The 18,933-nt window shown below is 45.1% G+C and overlaps 1 protein-coding gene across 1 annotated transcript in view; it reads right to left on the bottom strand.

Annotated features, from left to right (window-relative positions):
- LOC130120009 (multidrug resistance-associated protein 1-like) overlaps positions 1–17,126 on the bottom strand; it is a 57,224-nt gene extending 40,098 nt beyond the window's left edge. The window contains exons 1-4 of the mRNA XM_056288621.1: positions 17,060–17,126; positions 8,704–8,880; positions 8,460–8,585; positions 4,227–4,364 (exon numbers count right to left, since the gene is read on the bottom strand). Of these exons, the coding sequence (XP_056144596.1) occupies positions 4,227–4,364; positions 8,460–8,585; positions 8,704–8,880; positions 17,060–17,101 (483 nt within the window). The 5' untranslated portion in view covers positions 17,102–17,126. The remainder of the gene's footprint in view (positions 1–4,226; positions 4,365–8,459; positions 8,586–8,703; positions 8,881–17,059) is intronic.
- Positions 17,127–18,933: the final 1,807 nt, after the last annotated feature.

The following is an 18,933-nucleotide window of genomic DNA, read 5'->3' as shown; positions in this document are numbered from 1 at the left end:
GCAGACAGACAGGCAGGCACAGACAGACAGACGGACAGGCAGAGAGACAGACAGGCAGGCAGACAGACTGGCAGGCAGGCAGGCAGGCAGACAGACAAGCAGACAGGCAGGCAGACAGGCACAGGCAGACAGACGGACAGGCAGAGAGACAGGCAGACAGGCAGACAGACAAGCAGACAGGCCGAGAGGCAGGCAGGCAGGCTGACAGGCAGGCAGACAGGCAGACAGACAGACAGACAGACAGGCATGATGTTGTGTTGCAAAACAGGATGTGTTGCTGTAAAGCCCCTTGAGGCAAATTTGTAATTTGTGATATTGGGCTATACAAATAGAATTGACTTGACTTGACTTGACAGACAGACAGGCAGACAGACAGAGACGTTCTTCCCGTGGCGACTGGACGACCAGCACTACTCTGCCATTGCAACCCACATTGTGGTCGGAGGGGGATTACACCCAAACGGCACTGCACTAGTTCTTTAAAACCAGAATATGACTTGAGTTATTTTGAAATAACAATGTGTAACATCTGGAGTACACTTCTGCAAGTAGTAGTAGTAGTAGAAGTACACTCCTGCACCCCCCCCCCCAATCTACAGCCTTACCTTTCTCAAGAGTCATGGGAGATGGGGGTACCATAGAAATTAACTACTGCGAATAAACTGATACACTGCTTTGTAAAACACACACACACACACACATAAATATTGCAGTTTTCATGCTTCTGTTGTTTCATAATGCTTTCATGCTTTGGTACTGGTAACTACATGCTGTCAGAGAACATCACACTCTTCATCTGTTATCAAATTATTCCTTCAATTTACTCTTCTGCCTCGTGCTCTCGGTCATCGTAAATCATGTAAATATAGGTCAATGATAATAGCTCTTCAGTGCACAAGCCCCAGCCAATGTTTACTTAGTTTGACCACTTTGTGGCCACAGCTCCCACAGCTGACGTACGTGTGTTTGTGTGTGTGTTGTGTGTGCGAGTGTGTGTGCATACATAGGACAGTATGTGAGCAGTAGTTATACAGTAAGTATATTGTATGCGTCTGTGTTTGTACAATGTGTGAAGTGCGTATCTGCACTATTTATGTACACCTGAACAGTTAACTCACTGTGGCACTGTGCAATAACCCTGGAACACTATAATACCCACTGTACCTACAAATCATATATATTTATTTTAGTCTAAAATACAAATGTGCAATAGATTTCCCTCACTGCTGTATATCTGAATGGGCTGTCCCATTTCCTCGGCCTTGGCTAAGGATTCCAGGCTTGAAAAATCAGCGTCATCTTTTAGCGGCTTTGAAAAGGGCAGGGAAAATATCAATAACAATTACTTGTTTAATTATTGCCCTATAAAGATAATTTTTGCAGTTTTTGGTTTATTTGACAGGGCAGTGGACAGTGACGGGGAAAACGGGGACGAGAGAGGGAGGATAACACGCATCACAAATCTCGAGCCGGAACTAAAGCAAATGAGGTCTTGGGTCTACATGGTTTGCGCTATACCCTGCAGACCCACCAGAATATCCCACTGTACTTTTACTACAATTACTCTTACTATTAGCAGAATTGATGCCACAGTTGCTGCTGCAGCAAGTAATTGCAGTTGTAGTAACAGTAGTAATAGTAGTCTGGTTGGCAACACAGGGAGTCAAACCTGGGAGTATTTATCATGCACTGAGCTCCACACTCATGTAACACACCAGAATCAGAATCATTATTTTGAGAGACTGGCTGGTGACCGAAAAAGGCTTTCAGTTCAATTCTAGGTACTAGCAGTGTGTCACTGTGCAGATGCATTCCTGTGAAATGCATCTGATCCCCAGTGCAGGTCGGGTCACTGGCCTTGAGGTTTTAGCATGTTGGACTCAGAGCAGGAGTGTTATGATCCCAGGAAGACCAAGTCCCGTCTCTTCTTGTCATTAAGAGGTGAGGTACCGCAGCAAACCAGTTACCTCACCAGAGAAGGTTCTCATCACATGTGCACGTTGTAAAAGAAAGGTCTGTTTTCTGTGGTTTAAAGGGCAAGTGCTCTGTCCTCTTTGACAGCAATCTCAATGCATGATAATTTATAAGGGGACAAAGTTTGAGTCTATTTGTGTTTACCTGAAAAGAATATAAATTTGCTGCATCTGTTTTCTTCTGGCAACCTCGAGATTGCCAAATCCAAGTCACCTTGCCATGTATACTGTACTGAGCCGTATTTGTAAGACTAGACAAAAGCCTTCAATAGCCCATTCTGTACACTACGCAAGGCTGCACAAACAAATGCTCACACAGCAAACCGTTGAAATTGAATTTATATCAAATCCTCTGCCATAGACAACATCAAGCACATAGATACTAGTTTATGTTCCGGAAAACTTGGGTGATGGGTATAGATGTAGCTTATTTTGTGTAGGAGAAATGATGTGAGAGATCAAGAGAGGGACCGATGAAGAGACAACAGATGAGAGTGATTTACTTTGTTTTTTGGGGGTTTTTTTTAGCTGTCACGCCATTGTCAACAAAAGTGGTTTGGTACACAGGCCTCGATGTGGGTACATGCAAGGGTGTACTGGGAAAGAAATTCAGACCTAAAATTATCTGCTGGGACCAGCCCGGGGGGCTTGATGTAATTACAGGACATAGCTCACAAGATTTAGCACTCTAGTCCTTGCTGGTAATATAGTCTTTTATTGTTGACGGGTCATTCTGAATGTATTCAAAGGCTTTTGCAATGGAAGTAGCACATGTTTATACCAGGACATAGTTAGTAGGCACAAACTTATAGTGTAACCCACCGTCAACATGGTTTAAATAGAAACAAGCAGCGCTTACAGCAGCTGACACTGGGCCGGATCCGCCCACAGTCCGGCAGATCCGCATAGGAATCACATCCGCCCCTCGACTGCCCCCCGCCTCTGCGCTGATTCAGGCAGATCATTATAGCAATCGCATCCGCTCCTGGACCGCCCCGTGCCTCTGGCCGGTGTGGCCTCCTTACGAAAGTCGGAAATCATTTTTAAATTAGGCCTTGTGGATCTAAAATGAGCCAAGAGTCAGCACCTGAAGTCCCTATTTCTCGCATCATTTTTTTTTAGAAACAGATTTCAGTGGACTGTTTACTAATAAGAGAAAGAATGTTTACAATCCTTGAATCCCGTTGTGGATCCGCACCAGATGCGGTGACACATCTGGCCCGGATCCGGCCCAGTTTCATTTTGCTGTCTGGGTGGGGTCGTTTTGTAGCCTATAGCTATACAAATAAAATTTATTATCATTACTTTATTGCTTCAGTCTGCTCCTCTTAAATAGTGTTGCTGGCCACTTGAGGACGCTGATGTCGAAACACTAGGTTGATTTTTTCCCACGGTGCGGGTTATGCGTCGCAAAGACCTGAGAGGGATGTGTAGTAGGACACGCTCGCAACTGGTATTTCAATACACTTGAGGACAACAAATAACTTTGCAGAAGTGAGGAAATATAGCTAGCTCGCAAAACGGAGGAGATGCCATAGCTAGCTCACAACTGATGCACACACGAAGGACAACAAATAATGTCATAGAGGTGAGGACATGCCATAGCTAGCTAGCTATGACACTTTTAGGATATGACTAATCTCTGGAAGATAATCGCTATTTGCTGGTCCCCCGCCGTTCTCATTGAATACTGCCTTGCTCCACCTACACGTGTAGCACAGGTGCGCCGTGGGTCTGGGCGGTTTCATGCTTGTTTACATTCGGAAGACTGTGCTCTAATGCCTGCTTCACTTTTTCTTGAATTTTTTCGGTCCCTCCTTGACTTATGGACATTTTCTTCCATGGCATTGATTGGCCATCTAACTATTACTGCGTGCTACTTTTGCATTATGCGCATCACCTGACTTGTTTTTGATTGGCCGGTGAGCCCAGTTCCGGAACAAGCACGCAACATGGGTCATGGCCTGTCAAAGATATTTTTGACAGTCCACTGGCCCACTGATGCGGCAGCCTACCGGGATATGTCCTGTTATGCCCGTTGGCCAGTACACCACTGGGTACATGGAACGAACACACACACACACACACACACACACACACACACACACACACACACACACACACACACACACACACACACACAAATTTTAGCTCTCATGAGTTAACAAGTGCCAGCTAATGGACTCCATATTTGAACAGGTTCAGGTTTTGATGTAATTGTCAGTTCTTATTACAGTGCATCGGCGGCTGTACCTCGGTAATGATCTGCTGGATGTTGGCCCTCAGAGGAATGATGGAGCACACCACCGTCAGAGCCCAGAAGAGAAAAAGCAGAACGGAAGAACGACATCCCTTCATCCTCTCCAACTGGATCACAGAGACCACCAGGATCTGAAGACACATGGTAGGTGGAGAAAAGGACGAGAGGAAGAGAAACATGAGTAGATTGATGGAGCTGAGAGCACGAAAAAGTCACGCACAAAATGTCTGAAAAATTATGAAAAAAAATTTTTTGTGAATAATCTGTCATTACAGAGTATATAATATATCCATATATCTAGCATAATATTTACATAACCTCTATTTTTCTGTCTTAAAGTACCAACTTTTCTGACTATTTCTAAAATAGCTGCAGCAACAGTTTTATTCTTAATGTGTACGTTGATCCAACAGGATTCAGACCCTGTTGTCTGTCTATGCGGTTTAGCACTGAAATGACAGTACAGCTCAGTGGTGCCTTTTAAAAATATCCTTGCACCTTTTGCGTGCGTGGTTGCACCGTCCCCTTATATAACTTTCTAAATTGTCAAATACATGTAGGACAGAGGACATATCTTGATAACTGAAGATGAGCCAGATGGTGGAAATGACACTGCAGTTGTCGAGACACTAGTAAACTAAGTTTCATGACTTGGTTGATCTTCAAGTTTTAGGGTTCAACAGGCCATATCTTATTATATGTCTTTTGCCTCAAAAGAAGTACCGTATTTCCCAGACTACAAGTCACTCTCAGCAAAAAAAAAACCCAAACATGTTGTTTCAAGAAAAAAAACATATATATGTCGCTTCGGTGTATAAGTCGCATTTATATGGTGGTACAGTAGTCATGCATGGGTCAGGGTTCTTAAATAATTTATGAGCCAATCCGTGCCACCCAACCCATTAATCCATTATTCAAACTGCTTATCCTGCTCTCAGGGAGCCTATCCCAGCAGTCATTGGGCGACAGGTGGGGAGACACCCTGGACAGGCCACCAGGCCATTACAGGGCCCATGCCCACGCCCACGCCCACACCCACACCCACACACACACACTGTGGGAGGAAACCGGAGCACCCGGAGAAAACCCACGCAGACACGGGGAGAACATGCCAATGCCACCCAGAGGACGACCCCCAAGGTTGGACTACCCTGGGGCTCGAACCCAGCATTGTCCTGCTGTGAGGCAACTGCACCACCGTGCCACCCACTGGAAGAGAATTGTTGATCGAGTTTTGTTGCGTAGCTGGACTGAGCTGACCTGCTAAAATATGCGTTAATTAACCACCTGAACCCAAACCAACCTGCAAACCTCCAAATTTAGCCCAGGCTACAGCAAAGGGAGCAGTGTTGCACTAATTCGTGTTTGGGCTGTTTGCCCAGCATAATGCACTGATTACAAGGCATAGCCTATTGTATTTCAGCCTAACAGTGTCTGGGTCTAGGCTACTAAATAAACATAATAGCAGCAAAACAAGTAACCCTTCATTAAAGACATAAAACTCTGTCTCTCTCTTCTTCATCACACACACACACACACACAAGCCTCTTCTTTCCGACCAAAAAAAAAGAGCTTTGGCAGTGTAAACAAAAATTACGGATACCATTTGGGGGGGGCGGGGGGACTCGTAGGTGAAGCCTCAACACTCTAAAACAGACATTGACCAAAACCACAATCGCAAATTGATGATAAAGCTGCGTGCGTGCGTGCGAGAGAGAGAAACGGAGAGAGAGGAAGAGAAGGTGGACTAGTAATGCACAGCCTAGCCTATAGCACACAATGTTTCTGTAAGCTATCTATAACTTAATTAGAGCACTGCTTTGTCACTTTTTCACCCACCCAAACCCGTGATATTTTCTAGTAAGCTTAACCGTACCTGCCCGACCCGTGCTTCACTATGATAGTTTTTCAATTGACTGAGAAGATTATACCGTGCCATCTAGTGGCTTAAATTGAAATGCAGCGCATTCGTCCCACAAAATTACATTGCATAAATCGCTTTGGAGTATAAGTCGCAGGACCAGCTAGACGAGTAATAAAACATGGAGTTATAGTCTGGGAAATGCGGCATAGTTATTTCTTGTTACATATCAGGAAACCCATGGGACCGATAGGCATACTTTGAGGTTTTTCTGTGTGCAGGGAACAGTGTATATAAAATGACCTAAACTGTCTGTCATGTAGTAGGATGCCTGTGCTAGTTACCCAAGGAACTGGTGGAGCAGGCTGCACATAAAAAAAGGACTTAAGCACCACTGTACAGAGCTTAATTCAAAGTCTGGTGAGGCCCTTGCCATTTCCTGACACCCTGTGGCAGGTCTGGCCAGAAAGCTTTCCTGTGTTGATATTATTTGGTTATCTTGTCTAGCCGTGTGCCTTAAAAAACAGCCTTGCTGGGTTATCTAGTCTGGCTCAGCTTTAAAAAGCCATTCAAGTACAGTCCAGGATTGTTGTGGCATCTGCACCGACCACAGCTGGAGGAATTTCACCGTCAATGTGTTGACTTGTTTACAGACGGCTATATATATAGCTATATACTGGTGTTCTACATGTGTGTGCTGAGCATATATAGTATGTTGGTTTAAAGCTATTCTTCAGTTTCCTTTTTTTCTCAAGATGCTTGCAGTTTATAATTGTGCATTTGTGCTGGATGACTATGCATGATGGACTCTTGTACCATACGAGTTACATGGTATATGTACATATAGAATATGGCACACACTCATTGTGCACCCCTAAAAAACAAAAGGAAAAAAAAGTGTTCATGCCCATTAGATGGGCTGTCTTTTAACATAACACAAAAGTTTTCATACTGATATTTTTGTTTATATTCTATCCTCTGAGAAATTGGTGGTCGCCTCTTTTTTGCATCTACAAGCAATCCTAAAGCGAGGCAGAAAAAATTTAAACCACTTCCTGCAAAAGTGTAATTTTACTCCAAAACCTGTAAAAACATACTGAAAATATATGCCAGGACCCCTCATCTTGCACTTGAATTGCTGAGTATCTTGCAAATCTTTCAAGTCACCATTGTTAAAATAAGTTGAAGATTCGATGTTGGCATATTCTGGTTTCTGTCTGACACCTTGTATAATTTTTGCAAAAATAATACAACTATTATATTTCCTTATCACTGATATTGCATGAAAATCTAAGACTGAGCTGCTTGTCATCCCAGCCAGTCCATCCATACAACAACAGATCAATATCCAGCTCAGATCAACCCAACTCATGCCCACAAAGTCTGCCCGAAACCTGGGTGTCATGATTGATGACCATCTAACCTTTAAGGTTCACATGGCCTCGATTACTTGGTCGTGCTGATTTGCCCCGTACAACATCAGGAAAATTAGACCCTAAGCTTTCTGAGCATGCAGCACAACTCCTGGTACAGGCTCCTGTAATATCATGCATTGACTACTGCAACTCCTTACTTGCAGGTCTCCCTGCATGTAATTTCAAACCTCTGCAAATGATCCAGAACGCAGTGGCGTGTCTGGTCTTCAACCAATCCAAAAGAGCACATTTCACTCCACGGTTCATATCCTTCCACTGGCTCCCAGTTGCTGCCCACATCAAATTCAAAACCTTAGCGCGCTTACAAAACAGCAACTGAAACGGCTCCCGCCTACCTGAACTCCCTCATTCAGGTCTACACCCAGTACCACTCACTATGCTCTGCCAATGAAAGGCACCTGGCACTTCCACCACAACGGGGCCCTAAGTCACTAGCCAGACTCTTCTCCTCTGTAGTTCCCCGGTGGTGGAATGACTTCGATCCACTGAGTCCCTCTCCATCTTTAAGAAGAAGCTAAAGATCCAGCTCTTTCACAAACATCTCCACACCTGATGGTCTTAATAATACAAAATTTAAAAAAATCGCTTCTTTTTATCCTATGATTGCCATTGTGCACTGCCTGTTGACCCCTATGTCCTATCGGACTTGAACCTAGTTTTCTGACACTTACTTGCATTGTCGCCTCCTGACTAGATCCTTGCTTGAGTTGTATTAACTCTCAGATATACGTCGCTTTTGATAAAAGCGCCTGCTAAACAAAATTGTAACACTGTAAAATGTCTTAGGTACTTTTTTTTTCCTGGTAATTTTGCCCTTTGGCCCCCTTATGGACTCCAAAACCACATGATTATATGAACAACCCTTTTTTTTTTAAGTTTTGAAGTGGGGCATTTTTGTGAAACTGTTGTGTGACTGGGTCATACGGTACCATGGTGAGGCTTCGTACGATGGGGCTCAGCAGGAACACCGTGTGCTTCTGGATCTCCTCATTCTTCTTCACCAGTAGGTAGAAAATCTCCAGCAGGCCAAAAGATGCCAGGCACAAACCAAGGAGCTGTGTACAGAGACAGAAAAAACACACACATAAAAAAAAACCCAAAACAAAACTGATGTACCACCATGTCGCTCAAACACACACTCCCTCACACATGATATGTTGCGGTGAAACCTACTGTCTTGGTGCAACAAAGGACGGACAGCGAGATGCATCCCCGGTCCCTGAACCACAGGTAGAGAAGGTAGAGCGGTGCGCACAGCCACAGGTAGATACACGGGAGCCACACCAGCACCGTGTGCTGGAAACACTGGGTCAGGTCTGGATGGGGGGTGTACCATGTGAGGTTCCAGTCCTAAAACACAACGGGTTGAAACATGACTCAGAATGAAAAAGCTGCCTTTTTGTTCATTCCATCCACTCCAAGTCCTACAGCACCGAAAAACTGTTGTACTTTATCATGCTGGGGAAAATACTCTCCACAATGTCCTGACTGTAAAGGCAGGGCGGCGATTCCTTTTCCCACCAATGCCACTGTAACGGGGCAGTCCTATGCTGTTCTATGCTGGTCAGCCTGCTGCACGCCCGTCACTCTCATCATTAGCTCTGCGTTGTGTTCTATTTTGGGTGGGGCCCCAGGTGTTGTGGGGGGCCCTCAGTCTCTCATCATCATCATGATCAAGGAAGGAGGGGGACACACACAGGACTCTATTTGGCCCACCTTGCCATTTATTTTGGTTTCAACCCTTCGACAAACGTCCAGTCCTCCAGCGGGAGCGGTGTTTCTTACGGACGTGGGGGTCGAAGCTCAACCACTGCCCGGACTTCACTCGTGTGCGTTAGAAGGAGAAACCGTCCACGGGACTCCGATGTAAGAAAGGATAAACAAGTATTTTATCCCACAGCTTGCAGTATCTTCTTACAGGCATACTCAAGGTTACGTTCTCCTCAACCAGAAAAACTGTGCTACGGTGAGAAACACGCGTGCTCGGCTCGATCGCTGCTTGAGACTCCTCCCACAAAACAAAAAATGGCCTCTCCCGCGTTCCCTCTTCCGTGTACCCACAAGACCTCTCTCTTAAAGCGACAGTACACGTATATGACGGTCGTTATAAAACATACATAAAAGTAAATAATGACATAAAATAAAATGTAGTAAACACAAATAACAGCACACAGACAGGATTTGGTGATATTTCATACTCAAACAAAATAAAATAAAAACATTAATTTTAACCTGGTTACACCACCGAAGGACTACTAGATGATGGATGAAATGTCTGTGTGGTATGTTCTTATTGTCGGCCATTTACTGTGTTGAGTTACAATCAATATGAGTATTCAGCTGTTCTGTTACCCCCACATTAGACAGATGTGATATCGGCAGGTGCAAAGCATCTGTGTGTGGTCAAAGGCTATGAAGAGTGTCCAAACTCTGTATACCACGCCGGTTCTGCTCACTCAGCATGCACAACCATTGACCTAACCATTGCTCTCTACAAACTTGTGTAAACTATCTCTGATATGGTTACTGATTTACTTAACCCACAAGACAGGGAAAAAGGTTGTGACCCTGTAACCTAAAGAAATCAAAATACGGTTCACACACACAGTTTTGATGGGACATAGCGCCAACTAAAGGCAGTACAGAACAGTAGCGAATCAAGACCAAAAAAAAAAAGTAGAAGTACATTTTTCCCATTTGTGAGGAAAAATTATGTCTGGATCATTCGGACCTGCTGGGTCCTGTTGGTCAAAAAGGAATGATACCACCTGATGATACATGTGCAGAGAGTGGCTGCAGGGTATTAAAGCAGAGCTGAAGTCTACATACAGCAGTCTGACATAGGCCTTGGTGTTTTCAAGGTGTTGCAAAATAAAGTGTATTATGGTTAGCGTTGCATCATCAGTGACACAATTGTCTGTATAGGCAAACTGATAAGAATCTAACTGTCCATTTATGTTTGACTTCAGCTCCACACCGTCATCATTCCAGACACTTCATCACAACAGGGCTCAGGGCCACTGGTCTATACCCACTATTTTCCTTGGGGACAGGCTTTTTTGGAAGAGGAGGGGTAATTGCCTTTTCCAGAGAGATGGAACTATAGTAGGTGAATCAACAGACATTTGAAGGTCAGAGACCCAGGCTGGTGTAAGTTCCTCTGCACATGTCTTCAACAGGAAAGCTGAGACACCACCAGGGCCTGGTGCCTTACTGGTGTTTGTTCTTTTGAATAGTCTTGTGACGCCTTTGGGACTAACGTCTATCCTTAGAACACAATCATCAATTGTTAAGCTGTTAATGACACTGTCACATTCTAAAGAGAAATCATGTGAGTCAAACCTAATGTAGAAGTTGTTCAAGTCATTTGTCATAGTACGAACATCGGTTATGTGCAGTGTTTTCCTGGTGAGGCCATATTTGTAATAGATTTCTTAGTGGGCCACAGTTTTTGTATTATTTGCTTTTGTATTATTTGCACAGATGTCCTTTTTCAATGGTTTCCCTGTATTGTCTTTTTGCTGTGTTGAGTTTCTGGTTCAGACCCTCTGTGCTGATCTTACTTGCACTTGGTCCTTATTCCTGAAAGCAAGCCTCTTGCATTTGACACGATCCTTGACATCCTTGATTATGTAGGACTCGTTGGGATGTGGATACTGTGATAAGCTGTGACGACTTCTGTGGATTTGTTCAAATCAGACTCATGGAAGATGCCGCAGTCTGTGCTCAAGTAACACCCCTTCAGCGTTTCAATACTGTCAGTGGACCAGATTTAACAGTTTTAAAAAGAGGCTTGCTCCTCTTAAGGACTGGACAGAAAATGGGAGTGAGCTGAACAGTGTCGTGATCAGAACTGGACAGCGCAGCGGTGGTTTGGCTCTAACTGTATAAGCATTCTGAATATTTTCATAGCATTTGTCAAGAACTGTGCTGTTTCTTTTTCTTATATATAAATTTATTTCTGGTTTTTCCCCTTATCCCACCCGATTAACCCAATGGCTAATGGCCGGAACTCTTGTCGAATAACTCCCCTGGCTCACGTTTCCACAGGAAGGAGATAGTCGTAACACCAGCTTCCTTCAAACTCGTGTCGGCTGCTCTCGCTATTTTACACGCTGAAGCCTCGCATGGATTGCATCACCTTCAGGCCGCGTAGGGAGAATGCTTTCAGTTGCTTGGCTGCAGGCGCCCGGGTGGGCCAGAGGGGTCGCTGGAGAATGACGAGTCCCCGAACACTACGCCGATCTACACCCACTATCCCTCGGGTAAGGGTGGCCTAATGAATGCCTTACCCCGTGGACGCTCAGGCCGTGACCGGTTACGTCGAGTCTGGGATACGAACCTCCCAGCCACATGATGAAGGGGTTGCAAGAACGGCGGTTTATTCCGCACAAAAAGCACAAGCCCTTCTATACATGTCTGAATTAATGTGAACTGGCTGTTTACAAAGCTGGTAATCCAGTTAATGTTACTCAGCAAATGTTTTCATGAAGAATAGACCAAACCCCATATCTCTGCGATGTAAAGTGACCGAATTATTAAATTCAGAAAGAAGCTTTTTATGACTCTTATGTACATTACATACGTAACGTACATCACGAAGAAGGTCCAGTACACTGGAAATATCTTTTGGATAGCCATGCCCGAACACTTTCTAAGCTGGGAACTTCATATTAAAGACCTGTCAGTGGGCGGTCGGGTGGCGTAGCGGTCTATTCCATTGCCTACCAACATGGGGATCACCGGTTCGAATCCCCGTGTTACCTAGGAAGCTGGATGTGGGTATGTGTCCTGTTTGCTGCACTAGCGCCTCCTCTGGTCGGCCGGGGTGTCTGTTTGGGGAGCGGGAGACTGGGGGGAATAGTATGATCCTCCCATGCGCTACATCCCCCTGGTGAAACTCCTCACTGTCAGGTGAAAAGAAGCGGCTGGCGACTCCACATGTGTCAGAGGAGGCATGTGGTAGTCTGCAGCCCTCCCCGGATCACCAGAGGGGGTGGAACAGCGACCGGGACAGCTCGATAGAGTGGTAATTGGCCAGATACAATTGGGGAGAAAAGGGGGGGGGCCCTGTCAGCTCACCTAACATAGGATAATGAAATGATAGATAGATAGAAGGCAGATAATATAACAGTTTTAATGGCACGGTTTACATGTATAATCTCCCGATCAACGGCTTCCACATCTACATTTTTTGCTAAACGAAAAATGTTTGAATCTGTGAATCGGCCAGCCTCCGAGTTCGCTGACAGCTGAAAATGTACGTTATTTCATGAACAGTGCAAATTTGCAAGGCCGCAACCTCAAACCACACATAGCTGTTGTGTAAATGTAGTGAGACCTCCATCACATCTATCAACCCACAAACCTAATTTAGAGATCCTCTTTTGCCCAGCGCGTAAGGGTGCAGACTTTTTATTGTGCACAGAATTAATACTTTAAGCGAAAAGGATCATTTTTGGACTCGAGTAAACAGGGTCCTAATGTGGTTGGGGTATAAGACTTTGGACGCTTAAGGGTTTTTGTTGATGGCCCTCACAAAAACATTTCCACTTTGTCCGCCTGATTGCTCAAGCTGTAATTGGGCCGCTGCTTGTTGAGGTACGCCAGAAAAAGGTCTCTTGCAGTCCTGCAGCATTCTGCTTTTACAGATGTTGACCAAAATGCGGTTTTTAATGGCGAAAGGAGCCTCACAAGTCCCTGTAACGACGAACAGATGGAACTGAATTCACCCTGTTTTGGTGTGTGTGTGTGTGTGTGTGTGTGTGTGTGTGTGTGTGTGTGTGTGTTTTTTTTTTTTAGTTTATGTGTGTTCACGCCTACACACAACAAACAGGACAAGAGTAAAAAAAACAAAAAACATATGAACCACATCATCGGTACAACATACAGAGAACAACATGGCCCAGTAAAGTCAGCGAATGATAAAGCTGATAAAGTTAAACAAGCCTTTGAAATAAATATCGAGCATAACCAGTGTCCTGTATAATGAATCACCTTTTCCTTTTCTAAAGGGACTTGGCACTCGTTACCGTTTAGGATCAGCGCTAAAGGAGGTTCAGTCACAGGTGAGAGAGTTCCCCTACCTGCAGCTAATGTACCGCCGCTTTACTGGTTGAGACATAAAGAGTTTGATTTATAGAACTTTGACTCCTGTTGACAAGACAGTGTTAAAAAGTAACAGATAGTGTGTGTGTGTGTGTGTGTGTGTGTGTGTGTGTGTGTGTGTGTGTGTGTGTGTGTGTGTGTGTGCGCGCATTAGAAAGAGAGCAAGACAGAGAGAGAAAGAGACAGAGACAGACACAGACACAGAGAAAGACAGAGACAGACTGACAGAGAGAGAGAGACAGACAGACAGAGACAGAGACAGAGAAAGTGAATGCGAATTTAATGTGTATTTAATGTGATGTAATATTTTAATCTTCTGCAAACTGCTTTAGCAACAACATATTTTTTGTTCATGCCAATAAAGCTATTTGAATTTGAATTTTGAAAGAGAGGGGCACACAGATGGAGAGAGAGCCACACACGCACAGACAGAGAGACAGAGAGAGAGAGAGAGAGCGAGAGAATTTGAATTTTAAAAAGACCTTTATTTACATATTTTCAGGAAAAACAGTTTACCACAAGACTACCAAAGAGAGAGACAGAGAGAGACAGAGAGAGACAGAGAGGGAGGAAGAGACGTAATTATGTCTCCTTCAGTGAGTTAACTTGGTATCTATATGGTCTAAGGCTACAGAGTGCAGAATATAATTTTAACCCGATGACCGTCTTTCTCCCTGCCGTAGATGCATGTGACATTTCAGTGGGCTAACCGTGCAAACTGGCTGCCATGTCTGAGCCCGCTCACAGACCCCCGTCGATACACAGTAGTCTGAGACCAACAGACTGCTTTAAAGTGAAAGCGGTAGCAATGGATTTGCAGAACTGGATCAGACATGCCTTTGCCCATCCACCATGTCCCTCACTGAATTATTTGCAGGGGACAAATCAAAAATATGTCCAACAGCACGACACGAATCGTTCCATGAAGCAACACAAAACAAGCAATCTTTATATATATATATATATATATATATATATATATATATATATATATATATATATATATATATATATATATATATATATACGTATATATATACGTATATATATATATATATATATATATATATATATATAATAAAACCGTGGCACTCGGATTGAAGGATAATTACTAATTACTAATTGAATAGTTGTGGGTAGGGTCAAAGAGCATTTTCTAGAAGGTTCACTTTTTCGCTCCGTCGGTCAAAACCCAATTTAAATACCGAGCAAGCTGCATCATGCGGTCAAGGGACGGTCAAGCGCAGCAGTGGGTGAGGAGAAGATTGCTTTACACATGCCTGTAGAAAGTACGCGGTGTCATCCCTCCGTCTCACAACAGTGTTGCTGTAGCGGCAACGCCGGCTCGTGTGAACAGCGGCACGTGTCACGCTCCGCAAAGCCGTCCGAGCGATGCGCCAGAAGACAGCTCCTCAATGGAAGCACAGAGTCAATGGCAAGGCAAGTGTTCTGGCGGGAGCGTGCTAAACGGGGGCGCCGCTGCACTTGATGCGGCGTCTATAATGAGACGAGCGATGGCACCAAGCTGCCAAGACTGCTATGAAAAACAGTCCAGGCAACGGTCATTGACCCGGGCCACCGCTGGATTCTATAGCAATACAACTGTAAACTGTGTATATATTGTAAAAACACCTCATCTATCTTCTATCCACGTCAGCTATCAGTGATAATTACGACTATAGTTGGTAGTAATTATTCAAAATGGGTCATTCTGAGAGTCACGCATTAACGCCGGTTAATGGCTCAACTCTGCCGGAGGGTGTTTGCCGAGCTCGGTGAAAAGTTGACTCATTGCCCAAATAATCACTCGCCATAAGCCAAGCGTTAGAGGTTTACTGCAGATATATCGGCTAAATAGCCCGATCATCCACAGCTATTGATGATTAACTAACTTCTGTGAAATCATTTCAGGATTCTTGTGTGGAAAACGCTGTTCTGAATCACTCTCGGTTTTACGTTCTGGTGTGAAAGTCTCCCCGAACATTTTGTATACTCGGGACCGCCCTTACACAGCAGGACCTGATCCTAGCCAGCGTTGTCTGGACAGGGTACTGCTAAAGACAGACATGCCCATCGCCAGATCAATAAAAGGAACAGACGGCGGCCACATGGACGACTGATAAGAGGACAAAAAATGAAACGAGTCTTGTTAAGCAAGAGCTGAGTTGAGCTATGTGCATGTGCGTGCGTGCGTGCGTGCGTGTGTGTGTGTGTGTGTGTGTGTGTGTGTGTGTGTGTGTGTTTGCAAGAGAGAGTGGTATGTACAAATTAGAAGATAATGATTGGACTAGGTTCAGACGGCGCCGGTCCCCTCGGTTTATTTGAGGCTAGATGGACAGCAGCAGCCTCGTAGCATGACTAATCATTAATGTCTGAGTTACGGGCTAAGCATGTGCATTATACGGGTGTGTGTGTGTGTCTGTTGTGACAGACAGAGGAAAAGTGACAGGAAGGGGAGGAGGGCTAAATTGCTAAATTGTTGAGAAGGGAATAGTCACAAGTCTGTTAATCATAAGCTGATTCTTTGGTGACTCAGATATAGAAGCTCTGAGACAGCAAAAAAAGCAGTTCCCTTCCCAGAATCTCCCCCCCCTGTCAATCTGACCCCCCCCCACACACACACAATGTCTCCCTCATACTTGTGGGAAACCCTCATTGACTACATTCATTCCTTAGCCCTTAACCTTAACCATCGTAACTACATGCCTAACCCTTACCCTTACCCTTACCTTAACCTAATCCCAATTCTAACCTTAACCATAAACCCAAATCCCAACCCTGAAATAGACCCTTTTCCTCACGGGGACCCATAAAATGTCCACACAAGGTAGGCGGCTCCATTAGGATAGAAAAACCTGGTACACACAAACACACACAAGCACACACACATCATGTTGCACTATGAATGCTGTGGCCACAGCTGAAATCCTTTCTTAAGTATCACTCGGTGACCTGAAAAGTCCTCACAAAACCAGGTCTGTCCCCTTGCTTGCTTTCAACTGCTGCCAGATTGTCAGGATCAGGGGACTGCACAAAGTGCCATGGTCTCCCATCTCGTGGTCATTACCATACACAATTACCACAGCCCTGTCTTACTCTGTCTGCGAATGAAAGACTGTCTGAAGACACCGATGTGCAACAAAGGTGCAGCAGCGTGAAGACTTTGGAGCACTAGCTGAGGAGAGTTAAGTGTCCAGTTAAGTGTTCTTTTAACTCTTCTACCACTTCAGTAAGTTTACCTTTTTCTGCCATTTGAATTTCTGTTTTTGCAAAATGTGAACACACACACACACACACACACACACACACACACACACACACACACACACACACACACACACACACACACACACACACACACACACACACACACACACACACACACACACACACACACACACACACACACACATCCACTTACCCAGAGAGGGTCCAGGCCACTTAAACTGCAGAGATCATCCATTCCTCCCTCTTCTAGTTTGTCACTCTCTCCCTCCTCTGGAAAAATATCCCTGTCTTTGGATTCTCCAGGAAAGCTCCCCTCTGCGTCTCCCCCCTTTTTTAAATGCTGTTTATGAATCCTTGTTTCTTCGGATGCACGTTTTCTTCTTCCCCTCTCTCTCTCTTTCCCTTCTTCTCCCGATCTTTCTTTTCTGTCTATCTTTGCAAGGTGACTGCCTCCATACAGCAGCGTGCACGGAGTGCACGCGTGTGTTTGTGAAAAGGCAACTCAGACGCTCGCTCCGGCGGTGATGTTGGCTCCCAGCGTTAACCTCATACTGCGAGAGTATGCGTGTCGGTGGCTCCAGTAGACCTCTTCCGCAGCCAAGACGTGTCTGTGGGTATCAGACTTGGTTTTTCTTTTAAGGATGGAGTCGTTGAGTAAGCCTCTTGAGTAACTACACTCACGTATACATACAGACACAAACACCTGACTAACAGTATCTGGATTGCCCAACACTTGTCTCCATCTGAGTCCGGCTCGGAGCATGTGCTCTGTTGTCAAGGACAGCCCCCTCAAGCCACGCTCTCTTCTTATAGGTGGAGGGACAAAAAAACCAAAAAAAAACTCTTCTTTTTCGTGTCTTTTCCCCGCGTCCAGTGTAAACCTCCAGCTTTCTTCCCCCCTCCTCTGTGATCCACGTGTGCCGTTGGTTACAGTGCCATACAGAGGGATCCCACCCTCATGCATGCTCTCTCCCCCTCCCTCCACCATTCCCCCACATCCACAAACTGTCTCTCTATCTGTTTTCCTTTTTTAACCCTTCCCCCCCCCCCTCAAACTGGTACACCTGTGCAGCATGCGCTTCTCCGCGCTTTGCCCATCTCACTCTTTCGCACTCCTCTCCCTTACCCCAGCCCCCGCCCCTTTATTCAGCCTGCGCAAACACAGAAGCCTCCAGGAAAAATGTTTCCCCTCTGCCCCCCTTTTCTCCCCACTTGTATCCAGCCAATTACCCCACTCTTCCGAGCCGTCCCGGTCTCTGCTCCACCCCCTCCGCTGATCGGGGGAGGGCTGCAGACTACCACATGCCTCCTCCGATACGTGTGGAGTCGCCAGCCGCTTCTTTTCACCTGACAGTGAGGAGTTTCACCAGGGGGATGTAGTGTGTGGGAGGATCATGCTAACCTCCCCCCCCCCCGAACAGGCGCCCCGACCAACCGGAGGAGATGCTAGTGCAGTGACCAGGACACATACCCACATCTGACTTTCCACCCACAGACACAGCCAATTGTGTCTATAGGGACACCCGACGAAGTCGGCGGTAACACGGGGATTCGAACCTGCAATTCCCATGTTGGTAGGCAACGGAATAGACTGCTACGCTACCTGGACGCACCGCAAAAGCTTTTAAATGATTAATTTAAGCTGCTTTGTCAGAATAACTGTTCAACATAAAGAAAGGAGAAAACATTCGGACAACAATTTTTCTGTGGCTGCCACACTGATCAAATCACACATCACTTGCTTTTCTTCTTCTTCTCATGAAATGTTCTCGCTACACTTCCATCATCACTAAGTATGTTGATTCCCCTGCAACGTCTCTGCTGTCTTATATAAAGTGACTGGTGAAGAGTCAGAATTTGAATGCAAGTAATGTTTGACTTAAGGTCCTGTCTTGAGGCAAATAAAAACCCCATAACAGGTTGGGCTATAGTTGTTGTTGGCCGTGGTGTGTATCTGGATGCCAGCGGTGTTGCAACGCGTGTCCTGTTCTGCTGTTTTGATGTGAGGCTTCGTCACCATGCGACATTACACAACTGCTCTTTAATGTAGTTGTGAGTAATAAATGC

The sequence above is a fragment of the Lampris incognitus genome, chromosome 10 (genome assembly GCF_029633865.1).
Source record: "Lampris incognitus isolate fLamInc1 chromosome 10, fLamInc1.hap2, whole genome shotgun sequence".
NCBI classification, from domain to species: domain Eukaryota; kingdom Metazoa; phylum Chordata; class Actinopteri; order Lampriformes; family Lampridae; genus Lampris; species Lampris incognitus.
Note: the sequence above shows the minus strand (reverse complement) of the source record. Positions and strands in the feature narration are given on the sequence as shown.